The 16,724-nt window shown below is 40.7% G+C and overlaps 2 protein-coding genes across 2 annotated transcripts; both read right to left on the bottom strand.

The window, feature by feature from the left end:
• Nucleotides 1-9,086: 9,086 nt before the first annotated feature.
• On the bottom strand, nt 9,087-12,591 carry LOC121653749. Its single transcript, XM_042007410.1, has 8 exons — nt 12,500-12,591; nt 12,221-12,364; nt 11,971-12,084; nt 10,984-11,107; nt 10,863-10,879; nt 10,406-10,551; nt 9,731-10,024; nt 9,087-9,556 (listed from the first exon to the last, which is right to left on the bottom strand). Exons 5-8 carry the CDS (start codon nt 10,877-10,879, stop codon nt 9,087-9,089), a joined length of 927 nt encoding a protein of 308 aa, XP_041863344.1. The 5' UTR covers nt 10,984-11,107; nt 11,971-12,084; nt 12,221-12,364; nt 12,500-12,591.
• Nucleotides 12,592-12,895: 304 nt separating this feature from the next.
• Nucleotides 12,896-15,140, bottom strand: LOC121653748 (THAP domain-containing protein 6-like). The gene is made up of 6 exons (XM_042007409.1): nt 15,038-15,140; nt 14,618-14,720; nt 14,201-14,393; nt 13,961-14,041; nt 13,072-13,336; nt 12,896-12,981 (listed from the first exon to the last, which is right to left on the bottom strand). The coding sequence occupies exons 2-6, from the start codon at nt 14,695-14,697 to the stop codon at nt 12,896-12,898; spliced, it is 705 nt and encodes a 234-aa protein (XP_041863343.1). The 5' UTR covers nt 14,698-14,720; nt 15,038-15,140.
• Between the last annotated feature and the right edge of the window lie 1,584 nt (nt 15,141-16,724).

Genomic DNA, 16,724 nt, shown 5'->3' with positions numbered 1-16,724 from the left:
TTTCGACAGGGACAATACTGACCCTGCCCTTCCCCCTCTCCCCTCCACAGATCCTGCTCCGGTCCTGAGCACACACGAGGTGAGACGTGTCTTCCAAGGCATTAACATCAGGAAAGCAGCCGGACCAGACGGAGTGCTGGGCCGTGTACTCAAAGACTGTGCTGCGGAGCTGGCAGATGTGTTCACCTCCATCTACAACACTTCACTGTCCTGCGCTCTGGTCCCAGCCTGCTTCAAGGCTGCCACAATCGTTCCCCTCCCGAAACAGCCAAACATCACATGTCTTAATGATTACAGACCTGTGGCACTCACCTCTATTCCTGCCAAATGCCTGGAGAGATTGGTTATCAAGCACATAAAAGCCGTTATATCACCATTACTGGATCCACACCAATTCGCCTACAGAGAGAACCGCTCAACTGAGGATGCCATCGCTACGGTGCTGCACACGGTACTGGAGCACCTGGAGAACAGGAACAGCTATGCACGGCTCCTCTTTGTAGACTACAGTTCGGCTTTTAATACCATCCGGCCGTTTAAACTGCGGTCCAAACTCCATCAGCTGGGACTCAATACCACCCTGTGCAATTGGATTGTGGACTTCTTAACTAATCGCACGCAGAGTGTTAGAGTGGGTAATAACACCTCCTCCACCCTTGTCATCAACACCGGGGCCCCCCAAGGGTGTGTTTTGAGCCCCCTGCTCTACACTCTGTCCACCCACGACTGTTCTGCCACCTCCTCGTCCAACCTCATTGTTAAGTTTGCCGATGACACCACAGTGCTCGGACTTATCACCAAGGACAATGAGACATACTACAGGACTGAGGTGCAACATCTGGTGTCTTGGTGCCATAACAACAACTTGGCCCTAAATATCAAGAAGACCAAAGAGATAGTCGTGGATTTCCGAAAGAAAGGACGAAACAACCACCAACCTCTCTTCATTGGCACTGACGTGGTGGAGAGGGTGAGCAGTTTTAAGTTTCTGGGGGTGACAGTGACTGAGGACCTGTCCTGGGGTACTCACATCGCCTCAGCTGTGGGAAAAGCCCAACAACGCCTATATTACCTGAGGAAGCTGAGGAGCGCTCGTATCCCCAGATGCCTGATGGTGAACTTTTACAACTGTGCCATCAGTAGTGTGCTGACATATGGGTTTTTAGTGTGGTTCTCCAGCTGCACTAAGGCTGACCAGCAGGCACTTCAGCAGGTGGTGAAAACAGCGGGGAAGGTCATCGGGATGGCTCTCCCAGAGATTAGCACCATCTACCCCACTCGCTGTCTGAGAAGAGTGCGCAACATCCTGCGGGACCAGTACCACCCAGCTCATCACCTCTTCCACCTGCTGCCCTCAGGGAGAAGGTACAGGGCCATAAAGGCCAGAACATCCAGATTGGCCAACAGCCTGTACCCTCAAGCTGTAAGACTTCTGAACACTGTCCCCCTCCCCTTTCTGCCACCCTCCCATGGACAATAACCACACCCACCGATCAATAGCACTGAACTGGTTTTGCATTGCTGCATAATGTCACTATCTTCATGTACTGTATCTGCCTGAATGTCCCCGCTCTCCAATACACTTTATCATCGCCCTGTTGCTGCTGCCAATATGCTGTACTGATGTCATACTGTGCTAACTGTGCTAATGTTTACACCCGGGTTATATTGGGGTTATTTATTACACTGGGCTAGCACTTACCAATTTTTTTTTGCACTTTATCAACTACATGTGGATGCTCCAAACGTAATTTCGTTGTTTTTGTGACAATGACAATAAATACTTGAATCTGAATCTGAATCTGAACATCTGCAAGCAAGCCTGAGGAAGGACGTACCATCTGAAATGAATGAAACCAAATTTGGATTGAAACCGCTTTAAATCTACTTCTTAAGGGTAATAAATACTTTTTATGACATTATCTTGGACCTAAGGCAGCCAAACACTCCCCATCTTATATAAAACATAAAAAATGACACAGGTATAGAACACTTCATAAGTCAATCATAAATAGTGACATTTATAATGTAGATGGCATGTCATTTCTCCTCTGCTCGGGTGGTGCTCGGCCCTGATGTGGTGAGACTGCCACCAGCTGGCAGAGAGCGTCAACTACTGGCCAACACCATGTTATACAGATTATACATTTACTCTCCCCACAATTTACGTTATCTACACTTAAGTGATTCAATATACGTGTATGTAAAGGACTGCAGTAATATTCTGTGATGCATGGATATACCACCGTAGCACTAACCATGAACAAAGAGTCCTACGTTTGCATCTGTATGTGGGATTTGAATCCCTGTACTGTCATTCACACTCATGCTGTTTCCAATGAGTTTGCGGTTTTGCACTGGTCTAAGTGACCGCTGTACTAGCAGTTCATGCCTGTTAGGAAACTACTACTCTGTAGTCATGAGGCCTTTTTGCAGAGAGACACAGACCCATCAGGATGTCATGTAATACAGTGATCTGTGAGAGAGACGGTTTCTAACAAGAACAAGTACTTCCATCTGATAACCGATATCTCCAGAATATTAGTATACTGACCGAGTTACTTAGACACAGTTTTGGATGTGTATACAACACAGTGTACGCAGAGCAGAGACAACCTCCGGGACAATGTACTGCTTCAAATGAAAAATCCAATTTGATCATTTTTGCTTTAACCCTTGACAGGACTGAAGTCGTCAGATCATTTTAATATGGTCATAAAACATTTTATTTGCTACATATAGAATGAAGATGCATACTTTGAGGGAATATGTAAATTGTGATACACTGAAGAGAAAACATTAAGTCCTTTATCATTTTTAAGGAAAATTAATTAACATTAGTTCCAAATATTTTAAAGTCATAGTAACAAGCTTTAACCAGTCTCTTTTAGATCAGTGTTTCCTCTCAAGATATTTTTCTTGAAAATGCTTCAATGAATTCAAACAATTCAGACGACCTGACGAGAAACAGAAGATAGTTTCTTTTACTGTCCATGCACCAACAAGACGACTGTGGAAGCATGCAGCTGAATGTTGATGTATAAATGTTGTAATATGTAGTCCAAATATGGACATAATTTAAATGTACTGCATAAAAAACAGCCACTACCAGAAATTATGCAGTCGAAATTCCTACATTTGGGGAGTTCGCAGGAGTCGTGTCTACGGTAGCGCAATGACGGCGGACGCCGACCGTAGACAACCAATGGGATCGCCCGATTTACTGACCGTAGACTTTGAACGTAGACTACCAATAAGGATCGTTGAAGCCACCGTAGACAGCCAATGCAAGGTATCTGCAGCCTTAAGGGAGCCAAATTTAAGACTTTTTAAGACCTTTTTAATGCCGCTTTGATAAAATTTAAGACCTTACGTTCACGAAATGTAAAGCATGGAACCACCTTACAAATAGTCCAAACACTTATGTGACAGTGCTAAAAGATAACAAATGTAAAGATAATTGTTTCTCAGAGCATGAAAGTGAATGCATTTATCAAGTACTAACAGGTTCAGTTAATCAAATACCAAAAATACAAGTATTTAAGTAAACTCTGTTACATGAATATCTAAACTGAATACAAGTGCTGCAAACTGAATAAGTAAGTGAATTGTGATGCTACTTCTTCCTGTTATGGAATAGATCTGAGTTCTTCAGTCTTTGTGTTCAGCTCAGCTTCCACTTGCTCTAATTCACACACTTTTTCTTTGTGTCTTTTCCTCAGTGTGTTGGATTTTGTGATGAGCTGGGCCATCAAGGTTCCACTCTTCCCTTCAGCTTCTTCTGCAAGTTTATCAGCGTCCCTATGTAGGCTGCTGGACACCTGCAGCAGAGTTTGCTTCTTCTTCCTAAGCTCCTCTATGGTTTCCTCTGCAGCTTTTCGTCTCTGTGCCTGGGCATCAGTTATTTTCTTCCTCTTTTGCTCATCTAGATGCTGTCTGTATCTGGACCTTGCTGATGCAGCAGATGCAAGTAGTTCCTTTGAGATAGGGACTTTGAGAACTCCCCCACAGACACTGACATAATCACAAACCAATCGCTGGGTAATCACTGTTTCTTCCTGCATATTGCAGGTCTCCACCTCTTTGTTTACAGAGAATCCTCTCTCCACTGTTGCTTGTCCATGGGAAAGAAGAAGTAGTTTCTGGCAAAACTCCCATAGCTCCTGATAGCGTTGGCTCAGGACACCATGGAGAAATGCATCCAGTCTGCTCTCTGTGGGTCTATAGGAGAGAAAGGTCTCACTTCTTGCTCCAACAGATAAGACCTCACTAAACTGCTGTATAATTACATCACCTGCAACATAAAAAGAAACAGGGAAACACATTTTGATTATATACAGTTGTTACGGCCCTCCACAAGATCCAGGGGTTTAGGGCAGATAACAAAAAAGGCTGGACAAAACCGTAAAATATAACCAAGGTTTATTTACACACTCGGGTTCATATAAACAACCAAAATCCAAAATACAACAAAGGGTGTCCTAAATATAGGTTATATAACTCCAGCCAAAAGAAAAAGAGCAACGGAAAGAAAAGAGATATTACAATTACTGTTATACTATGTACAAAAAGGAAACTTAACCAATGGCTACTCACAAAAGGTGAGAGCGTCTAATAACCAAAACAAACAACCAAAAAGCTACTCACAAAAGGTGAGAGCATTAACCATATCCAAAACGATAACTTAAGATGACTCACACAAAACTGGTGAGAGTCTCTGCTCAATATCAACTCAAAAGCACAAAGGTGCACACAATTACTCAAGACAGGAATCAAGCTCACTAAATACTCTATAAAGTCCAACGATTACACTCCAACACCCAGCCTGGCAAACTGTGCGCCCACGGGAACACAGCTGCCCCGGTTGTTGGGGCCTCCTCCTTTTTGAAGGCCTGGCTGCTCCACTGGATTGGTTGTAGAACCTGGAAGCGGAGACGGAGCAATCATTCCAGCTGGCACGGAATAGAAGGACGTCTGGCTGACGTCAGAGGGAGGGGCGGTTCCAGCTGGGGCTGCGTCAAACCCACAAGGAAATCCCCAGACAGCCTTTCTCCCATGGGCTGTAGACCAGGGGTCGTAACACAGTACATAAACCAGATTCATATTTATCAGCAAACTTGATCCTTTTTATATTTTGGTGTAAACACAGACTGAACTGTTGTATTATCTCCTACCAGCAGAGACACCTCCTGATAAATGCTTGCTTTGCAGAAATCTCTGCACTAGTTTTGTCATATTTGTCTGGCACCAGTCTGGGTCAGAGTACATCCTGCTGGGGTCCAAACAGGCCACCTGCCTAACAGGGGGATACTTTAATGGGCTCTTGTCTTGCACTTTCTGAATGATGGTAGACATCATCTTGATGCAGTCCTTCCTATACTCCAAGACTGTGAGCTCCCCCATCTTTTTTTGTCTCTGAAGTTCCTGACAGAATGAAATGTAATAAGACTAAGTGACCCTTTCTTATAAAAACAAACTATATTTGCTGTCTATCATCATTACATTAAAAGGTGAAACACTACCTTGAGAACTGATTCTGCACCCAAGCCTACAGTGACATCTTTTAGGTGGACCCAGCTATTCTTGTCGCTGACATTCAGTCTGACCAACGGCAGTGGACTGATGTCCTTCAGGATCTCTCTTTTGACAAAACGCCTCAGCACACTCTGACAGAAAAACAAAATGCATCTTAACTCATGCTAAATTTTTCAAACATTTATCACAACACAGACCAACATTAGAAAATTGATTTCTTAAATCATATTTGTGGGTGTGAGTTTCTGTATATAATTTGCAAATCAATCATATGAATCACATTTTTTCAATATGATTAAAGGTAGCACACTACTGTGAGGACAAATTTAGTATAAATTAAGTCAGACAGAATTGTACACACACTGAAATAAATAGCAACATCAAACTGTCCAGTGCAAGGATATAGTTACCTTCATCAACTCAGTCAAGTCTGTGGCTAAGAATGGCATCACTGGTTCATCAGTTTGATATCTGTTCAAGAATGGCGTGAATGTCCTGATGATAGCGATGTAGAAATGTAGCTTTGCCTGGATGAGGGGGTCTTTCTGAGCTGCTTCAAGGGTATCAAAAGATGCAGTTCCTGGATTTGGTAGCTTCCTCATTCTGACTGCATCCAGGTACATGGTCATGGCCACACCTCTAGGGCTCTCTCGGCTACTGGTAAGTTTTCAAGCCATCGGTGGCTACAGAATGCAAGTGGAAATTTTGCAGATTTGGTCAAAGCAGTGAAGTCCTCTCTCCTTGCTGGCACATTATGGAAGAGAACATGCATGGCTTTTAACACTTTCTCTAGCTGCCATAAGGCAAAACCGCATTTGCAGGCATTGTGTAGGGTGTGGAGGCCACAGCTCCCGACAACAATCAATTGAGTCCCCTCACACTGCCCATGCTGTTCTTGTTGAAGTAGTTCCAGAAACTTCCAGTTTACACTGGGTCCATCCATGGAGACTGAAAGCAGCTTTTTCAAATCCAGCTGTTGAGTGCATTCCTGATGAAAAAAAGAGTAATTTATCAAACATATAGTCTAGACGATATCTAGCATTAGTAAAATGTATCACAATTAAAACTTAGAATTGATGCACAGAAAAGCCATAGCTTGTTGTGAAATTGTCAAAAATATGTTTTATATTTTACACATTTTAATATGGCAAAATAAAAAGCATTATTTGTTATGGATTTCAACACAACTGCATAATAATTTTTATAACAAAAAATGCTTAAGAAAAAAAACGTTCATGTTTTCCATTTCAAAACAAAAACAACTACAGGTATTTTATAAGTGTTGGCTTGATTCTTACTTTAAAGTGGAGTAGTAAATCCTCAGCTCTTCCATGACCCATGAACTGGGATCTCAGGTATCTAGACTGGACTCGATCATCTTTCCAGTAATGAACATGTAAGTCCAGTTGCTTTGTTTTAGTCATTTTGTTGAGGGTTTCATCAAACATCAAAGTAAAACTGCCTCTGTTGACATCGGCCACGAGGAGTTTAATGATATAGGGAGCCAAACCAAATGTCGATATGTAGGCTGTTTTGTCTTTACCACAGGTAAAGTTTTTAGCGATTCCTGAGTCAGGAAACAAAGCCTGGAAAATCTCTCCAACTCCATCATTAGCGCTGTAGGACTGGTGTTTTGTCACGCTATGCAGACACCACAGTACCTCTGCCTGAAGGGTAGCGGTGGACCCAAAGATTGCCCTGAAGTCTGTCTCTGATGCTGCAGTCGTCGCTGGGATCGGAAATGTAGCTGAAGTCTGAGGAACTGATGGAATAGCGCAGAACTGAGAAATGGCGGGCATCTGCTGGCGGGTTTTGGCAGCAGCTTCTTGCTTCTCGCTGCGCATATGCGACTCCACAGCTTTAACTCCCATCGAGCAGAGTTTAAAAATCTTCTTGCACAGCGTACAGTGGGCCTCGTAGCTGTTCCCTGGAACCGTTGCTAACCATGTGTCCTAAATGTTGGATCATCCAGCCAGCGAACATTAAACCTGCACTTCCCCATGACTGACGCACCTGTTAGCTAATGAAGTACAAACTGCTAATGTGCCTGAAAATAGACCCCCCCACACACACAGACAACCAAGGGGTTCCGCAGATTCCAACCTCTTATACAAAAATACAAAACAGTAATTAGAAAGTTCTTTAGAGATTTCCAGATAAAATATATAAGTTCTGTTTATTTGATGTGTGCTATTTTTTAAGACCTTGGGACTCTGGATTTAAGGATTACTTGTCATTTTTAATGATATTTAAGGCCTTAATTTTGAAAAATCTCATTTAAGACTTTTTAAGGATCCGCGGATACCCTACCAATGACTTGGTGGGACCTACCATAGATATATATAGAACGCTAGATGCCTCGTCCGCGTTGCCAGCCAACAAAGTCGAACGTCCGTGCCTGGCGGCCATCTTACCACAGGTAGCTCTCTCACCCATAACGCTGTTGGTAGTGTAAAAGTACTTTTCAGAGGACCATAACTTGATCAAATTTCAACAGATTTTCAAACGGTTTGGTTTGTTATAAACATGGGTGGATGTAATAATTATACTCAATTGTTATTAATGATTATGTTGTCCTAAAAATAATGTTATGAAACAGGTAGATTAATATTCCCTATTACAAATAGGCTATAAGAAAGGCTCTATGTTGAAATCCTTTAATGATTATGTTGTCCTAAAAATAATTTTCTGAAACAGGTAGATTAATATTTCCTATTACAAATAGGCTATAAGAAAGGCTCTATGTTGAAATCCCCACCCTGTACACAGATGTATATACTGTAGACACTGCATACTTGAATAATTGAGGCCTTGAGACCATACATGTAGGGGATAAACTTAACTGAACATTTTACCCACCTCTGACAATACTTCATCCGCCTCTCAATATAATGCATGCTCATAATGTACCATAATCACAGAATACACAATATAAATTTACCCCTTTCATGCGTAGCATCCACTACGGTGGACACCTATTTGACAGCTGTTTTCTAGTATATTCTTGGGTGGATATTTGTAATTTTGCCACTTCAGGGGACATCAGTGAGTCATGCAATACACTGTCACTTACTCTAGAATGAATATTTATATATGTAAATTCATACATTGTAATAACCAAACTTTCTTTAGTGATAAACAGGAAAATAAAAATGATAGCCGTATTTTTATAGAATAGCCAGAAAATATAAATATGAAAAGCTTATCTAATTAATAATTTTGAATAAACTGTCAAAATACATTTAAAAAATAAGGTAAAATATGATCAAGAAATAAAAAAGCATCACTGTATGTGTCTCTGGAAGTAAAATACTGTATGCAAAAAAACATGTGGCACTGTTTCTTATAATTCATGCTTGAAAGGGTTAATACCACTAATATTGGTATAAACAGTAAACGGTAACCTTCAGCATTATCAAATGTCCTCAATGTACAGTATAATTTACATTTACATATATGAAATCATAGAAAACCAGTCTGAAACACATTGTTTAGAAATATTTAATTAGGAGCTGAAACTCGGTGTCCGAAGACCCAACATCCACATTGCGCTAATGCCCTTTGAAAAGCACCGTTTTGTTGAGCTTCTGTCTCATACTGTTGCTCTGTAGGGTTATTGTCGTCATCCTAGCGACGTGGTGTAGCCTCAACTTAAAAAACAGGGACACAACTAATGTCAGCAGTGCATGGTGGTGGCTGTCTATGCCATACTGTGTATCATTGATGTGCTCCCCAAGCTCAAACACATCCTCTGACCCAATCCTCTTCCGTACAATGTAAATGACCTCCAGCAGTTTGATGGGCCTTGATTGTCTGCAACCAGCTGAGGCCTGGCGAATGACACATTCTGCTGCCCTGACGACCTTTACTGTTCCCTGTGATGGAATCACCAGGCCTCCATTGTTTTTTAGAGAGAGTAGGTGGTAGCTGTGGTCCTTGATGGCAGATGCAGGATCTGTCACCAGGCTGGCACGGCAGACATCACAGGCCAGCTTCTTCAGAGCCCGTCGCACAACAAATCCTAAAAAAGGGTTAGTATAACAATAGCATGACTAGAAGTAATGATAATAAATAAATAAACATGGGAAACCGTGAGACAGTTCTCCTTTTTTGACAATCATCATATCGTTTTCCCATGGATTTGAATACTGGCACTATTGGTTACCGGCAAAATCGGCTTTCAGTCAGCCTTTACCTGAAATGTACACAAGAGCGTTGTCCACAAGACCATTGAAGCGGACGGGAAGATAGCTGTGGTCATGGAGTAGGGCCGGAATGTCTGCAAATGGAGATGGAAGGTCTTCTCCTCCTGCTGCAGAGGAAACATCCACAGCTGACAGGCTTCTAGAGGTGTCAGTGGTCGCTGTTAGGGACTCGGTTTCATCTTGTGCTGTAACATTGCCTCTGCGACTCACAACTCCACACCGGGCCATCAGCTTCCTGAATATGTACTTAAACTGGCTGGCAGTGGGGTTGTTATTCCAGCCGCCTTGAAGAAACACAAGATTATCAAATAATTCAGACTGTGTCAATGGTGATCAATGTTCAGATAGACTTTTTTTTAGATACTCAATTTGTCAGTTTGTGACACTTGCATGAAATGTGTATGTCTTCAGAAAACACCCTCTCACACACACAAAAATTATATATATAAATATAATATAAATGTGTATGTATATATATATATATATATATATATATATATATATATATATATATATATATACATACATAAATATTATATATTTATATACACACACACACACAGGACATGATACATACACAAACAGACCCACAAACAATAAAAGCATTTGATTAAAATTGTGTCATTTTAGTGTTGTGGATGGTAAATATAAGTTGTGATCCCTACCGGATGCTCTAATAGAGTTAAAGAGAAGCTCTAAGTGGTCCTGGCTGAATCTGTAGGTCAGGACATATCGCTGGCCTTCAAGCAGCACAGGGACCATCGACATCAATGTGTCGATGTTGATGACAAAGCCCAGGACTGAGAGGAACCTTCAAAAGCAAATATTTAATTACTATGATTCTACTACTGTCCACAGGAAAGCAGGAATGCAAACTAACGGTATAGGATCAAAATAGTGAATGCTCCCAGAGCATCTCTCACTTCTACGGGTAGACACAAATTTACAGGTTAAACAATTGAAAATTGTTCACTGCTATTCAGCTTAATTTTTTTCTTGGGGGGGGTAAGCTGACTAGTTTGCATCCCTGACCTTAAAGTAATTATTGTGAGGTTTAGGACCCTTAAAATTACTTAAGGACACTAAACCTTCTTGACATAACAAAGACCATGCAAGACGTACCATTTTGACATGGGCATCTGGGGAGAAAAAAAAAAACGAATAAAGGAGAACTATAACCCAGACAAAAGCTGCAAACAGAAAATACATTGGAGCAAGATAGAATCATATGAATAATACATACCACTTTATGAACTTGATGCAGACTGAAAAGAGCATCTCATGAACTCGATGCAGAAAGGACAGAACATCTTACAGGACAGAGCATCCTATGAACTTGATGCAGACAGGAGGACAGAGCATCTGAACTTGATGCAGAAGATAGTAGATAAACAAGAGAACAGAACTTATTTAATGAACTTGAGGGATGCACTGACAACCAGTAGTTTTATCTTAAATAATTTCATGATTTATAAATTCACTAGCTTGTATACATCTACAAAGAATAAAAGAAATCCTGATTTTCTAAATCAACAGTCCAATTCTGATAATGTAATTAAGAATTTGTACTGGGTATTGGCGACTACAAATGGTGTCAGTGCGTCACTAGTTGAACAGTCACTATTTTAAAAGACCTCTTTGTTCTGTAAAGGGGTTTGCCATCCTCCATCTTCAAAGTGAGTAGGAACTCCCTGGCTTTTAACAAGAACTCCCTGGTGCTTGTCCAGTTTGTAGAACCAAGGGGGGCTTTGAACCCTTTGGCTCTGGGATTGCAACTGTTCAAGATGTCAAACAGCCTGTCTGTTATCTATAAACAAATATCTTAATTAACTGATAGCACTGAAATCATCACTATAAGACTTAGTGTCAACAGGTATCAGATACTAAGCATCCAAGTATGAGGCATAGTTTCCATTTCCATTTCCTCTGTGGATATGTTGCAGTGCCTTATACCTGTAAATATGAGATGTGACAATAAGGGTGCTTTTGAGAAAAGTATGAGGTCGGTGTAAACCGTTTTAACCATTTTAAGTTCTTACGTATCGTTGTATTTAAGGAGGATCATAATTATTTAATCAATCCTGATTTCAAATGTGAAAAGTGATAATCCTGGAGACATTCTTACCTCATAACCACAACTCTCTTAGTGTCACCTGACCAACAGATCAACTACAAAGGGAGGATGAGTTTTATAGGTTTGGTCAATGATGCAAATCTGTAGTTGCATTACCTTGATAAACTCTGAAGTAGCCTCAGAATCTTTGAACTCTGCATATCCCATGTCCTGCAAAGAGCGAAGTGCCACAGCCACAGAGTTACTGAGGGTCTGAGCAGCCAGGGAGACCTTAAGTTTAGAAAGAGAAATGAAGAACACATTTGCACTACAAGATACAAAGACCATCATAAAGTATAAAAAAAACAAAGGCTTAGAGTCCATTTCTATTGTGACCCTCTCTAAATGAATCCCCATGCAAACATACCTTCATCTTCTGATTAGCAAAGTTCACATGCTTATCAGTGACTCGGTTGGCAGCATGTAGTTCATTTTTCTTTTGGACATTGTTCAGCTGGACTATGTAATTCCAACTGATTCTGCCAGTTACACTTCTTATGGGGCTGTATGCCTGCAGATTGCAGAATCACATTTTTTTCCTCACAGCACACATCAACTGCAGTTAACATAATTATGTAAATACAAAGAACAATGTATAAAAAACAGAAAAGTAAAACAGAGTAAATGGGAAATAATGAGCATGTACCTGCAACATATTGCGTGTCAGCTTCAACATGTGGCAGGCATCCATCATGACAAAAACCTTGTCATGGGTTATTGGATGTGGAAAGTGGGTCTTCAGGGTACACATTTAACCACATAGCCATTTAAACCACTAACTCAAGCATGCCTATGGTGGACACTGGACATACTAAAAACATCTGTAAAATGACTATGTAAACATCGATTTGACTTTGGACAAGTTTTGCCCGATCCCCAGCTTGCCCCGTCAAAAATAAATATTTGAAGCCTTCCTATGTAGCCTGACCATTTATAATAATATTGTCTGCAGAGCTTCATGTAATTCAGTGTTAAATTAGACATCATGCACAATACCTTTGCAATGAGCTGGGATGTGGAAGGTGAATATGCAGAGTCTCTCTCAGGTAGTGGTAAGCCTTTGGACCATGCAAATGAAGGGTAAGGGCAAAATCTCTCTGTGCCTCGACAGGAGATGAACTGGAAGATCTGAAATTCAATAGGTCTTTTAATAGAAACTAGGAAGGGAACAAAGATCATAAACTAGACAAAATAATCAATGTAATATTTTCATTTTACCTGAGTAGCATCCAAGCTTGTCTTTCAGCTCTTCGTTGATGAGATTTTTATCCTTCAGTTCCTCCAGGAGAGCCTGCATGTTGTTCTTTGCCCTCTTTTCTCTCCTCAAGGCATTGCTCTTCTCCCGCTCCAGTTTCCTAACTCTCGCTGAGGCTTCTTCAAGTTTGGCCTTTAGAGCCTTAGGGGAAGCAGGCAACGCGTACAAGTGGTCAGTGGCCTGCCGCTTGCGCTGCCCCTTGAGCCTCAATCTCTCTTCAGATGCTCCCTGTTTTAGGCAAAATATACAAAACGTACAACATAAATTAACACTTTACTTTTACAACACTTCTCAATTATGTGAGCCTGAAGACACCATTAGGTTCTCCAATTCTCCAACAGAAAACACAACATCATACAGTATCCCACTGATGGTGGATTTGTGGAGAAATAGAATGATAGTTACAGGCCATTATTAGATCGCTATTTTGTTTCTGTGCATGTGTGGGGTTGGGGTGTCTGTTTGGGGGGGGGGGGGGGGGGGGGGCACTTTGTAGGGCTTAGAGTAGAATCTGTGGTGCTATTCCAGACACTGGTCTATGCATGGAAAACAATGTAGGTTTCTTCACTTATATGGCAAAATATGTTTTTGTGGCTCTGGACAATAATGTAAAGGTCACCTAACCCTAGGTATGGTTTAAATGTTCATGTTTATTCATTCCAGTGTATGAGTGACAGAGAGCATGAGATGGCCAATGGTTTTCAAACTTTTTACACAGAGTAACACATCAAAATATATTTGGCTCTTAGACTACCTTCAAAGACTTATTTGGGTTCCACCAAGATAAAGGATTTAATATAAAAAGCCATATGATGCCCTCATTGATTTGACGTTCAACATGCAAATACTCACATCATCATTCATCAGGTCCATTGGATTCAGCAGGTTGTCTTCTGCTCTTCTAGAAGTGGCTGTGCTTCTAGTTGCTTCCGACTAGAATAAACATAAGACATTTTGGAGTCTCTAAAATGTGCTGATATAAACAACATACTACAACTTGCAGGTACTAAAAACTAAAGTGTGACATTTGATCACATACTTCTATTGATATAACAATCTTATACACCTTCAATTATTGTTGGTTACACATACTCTTTGAAGATGGGCTGGAAAGTTGAATAAAGTTGGGACAACACCGTCTTTGAGCCGCACAGTCTGCCCCGTCCTGTCCATGTCCTCTCTCCTGAAATGCTCACTGCAGAGCAGAGCCCTGTCAGAGGCTACAAAATCATTTCTCCTCAGAGCAATTTCCCACTGCCTCCTCCTTTCTCCGTTTTTGGGAAATCTAAATAAAGTAAAAATGTACCTAGATCAGGGATGTAAAGTAGCACTAGCCACCAGGCAAATGCTGGTCAAATATAACAGTGGCTAGTAGATTTCAAATACATAAAAAAAAATTATCATTGGTTCATTTGTCATAGCCCCACTGTTCCTGTATAACAGAAATTGTATTGAACATACTTCCACTAAATAACTAACGATTATCCTAAAAATAATGTATTATCTTACTGGTGAAAGGTGATCCCTCGTTTTCTTGTGTCAAGACTACGATGATTAGCGCAGCCATAAGCTGCACAAAAGTCCGGCATGTTCTCTTTGAAAAACAAATTTCCTAGAAATAAGAATGGAAGATGTTTTAAACAAACCAAACCCAAATTGAAAATCATGTGCAACTTTAGTTATATTGAAAAGAAACACCAATTCTGCCTCTGACTTCGACGTAAAATTACTAGGTGCTAGCTAGCAGCCTAGCCATACACAACGTTGACTAAACCGTTTTCTGAAGAGAAAATCTGCGATTTCAACATGTCCAAGCATCCAGGATTATAACCACGTTAATACTGTTTCTAATAAATCCAACCATTTGTAAATCCGTCAAAATTTCATCGAGATAAGAATAATAATGTTTCAGCATATCACTGACCTTACCTTGGTTTACCTCAGGTTCGACAGATTCTGCCAGGAAGCGAACCTGTGGTAAGATGGCCGACCTGTGATGCCGTTTAAGACTCCGCCATAAGGCATCTAGCGTTCTATATATATCTATGCTTACTAGGACAAATGACGTCACATTCTCCATTCATGTGTATTGTGTTTTTACTTCCAGCTATCCTAAATGACATTCCTCCTATCTAAAATAAACATTCTGGATATCTGAAACAGTATTCTTACTAGGAAAAAAGAGAGTTTCTGATATCCAGAATCCAATAGTTTCTAGTCATAATTTTCATTTCAGGTATCAAAAATCATTACTAAAACAAACTAATGTAATCACCTGCGTGTGACCCATAATGCTTAGCGGCTCACATTCCGTATTTAACACATTCAGCTTCGTTAACTCCGTTTTCTCCACGAGTTGTAATGGCATTAGCGGTCATTCACAAGAACAACCTAATTTAAAATCCGCCCTGTTTTTGGATTTTGGTAATTCCTTTTTTTTATTTTTCCTTCTGAATTGAAAGATGAAGACATGTTAAAAGGGGGCCCAGAAGTTTGACTATTTCTTTGAAATTAAAAGCCTAGATTAACACGTAGCATCGTGCAAGCACATACTGTGTTGAATGAAATGAAATGAAATGAAATGAAATGAAATGAATGAATGAAATGAAAAATACTTTATTAATCCCAAAGGGAAATTCAATATTGTAGTAGTAGTAATTTTTTTTTTTTTTTTTTTTTTTTTTTTTTTTTTTTTTTTTTTTTTAAACAATCACATTAATTAATTAAGGGCTTTGTTCTTCAGCCTGATAGCTGCTGGAAGGAAGGATCTTCTGTATCTCTCTGTCTTGCATCGGACTTGAACAAGCCTCCCACTGAACACACTCTGTTGTTTCGTCACGGCGTTGTGTAGAGGGTGTGAAGGATCTTCCATTATCTTCGTCAGCTTGTACAGAATTCTTTTTTTGATGATCAACTCCAGCGGCTCCAGAGTTACTCCAAGCACAGATCCAGCTTTCTTGATCAGTTTGTTAATTCTTTTCAAGTCTCTGGTTCTGATGCCGCTGCCCCAGCAGATTGCTGCAAAGCTGATTGCACTTTCAACAACAGACCTGTAGAACATTTGCAACATTTTGGTGCAGACGTTAAAAGATCTCAGCTTCCTTAAGAAGTAGAGTCTGCTCTGACCTTTCTTGTAAATGTACTCAGTGTTGCTTTTCCACTCAAGTCTGTTGTCCAGCTGAACTCCAAGGTACTTGTATTCCTCCACCACCTCCACCTCCTCTCCCATGATGGAAACACTTCTATGTGTGTTCTTGTTCCTCCTGAAGTCAACAATCATCTCCTTTGTTTTCTTGGTATTCAAGATGAGATGATTGTCACCGCACCATTTCACAAACTGACCGACCAGTTCTCTGTACTCTGCTTCTTGTCCATCACTGATACACCCAACAACTGCTGAGTCATCAGAGTATTTCTGCAGATGACAGAACTCAGAGTTGTACTGGAAGTCTGAGGTGTACAGCGTGAACAGAAATGGTGAAAGTACAGTCCCTTGTGGTGTTCCAGTGCTGCTGACCACCATCTCAGACACACAACCTTTCAGTCTCACAAACTGTGGTCTGTTTGTGAGGTATTCGTAAATCCAGGTGGTTGTGGAGGGATCCACCTGGAATTT

The sequence above is a fragment of the Melanotaenia boesemani genome, chromosome 14, assembly GCF_017639745.1.
Source record: "Melanotaenia boesemani isolate fMelBoe1 chromosome 14, fMelBoe1.pri, whole genome shotgun sequence".
Lineage (NCBI taxonomy): Eukaryota > Metazoa > Chordata > Actinopteri > Atheriniformes > Melanotaeniidae > Melanotaenia > Melanotaenia boesemani.
The sequence above is the reverse complement of the archived record's forward strand: the minus strand, read 5'-3'. Positions and strand labels throughout refer to the sequence as shown.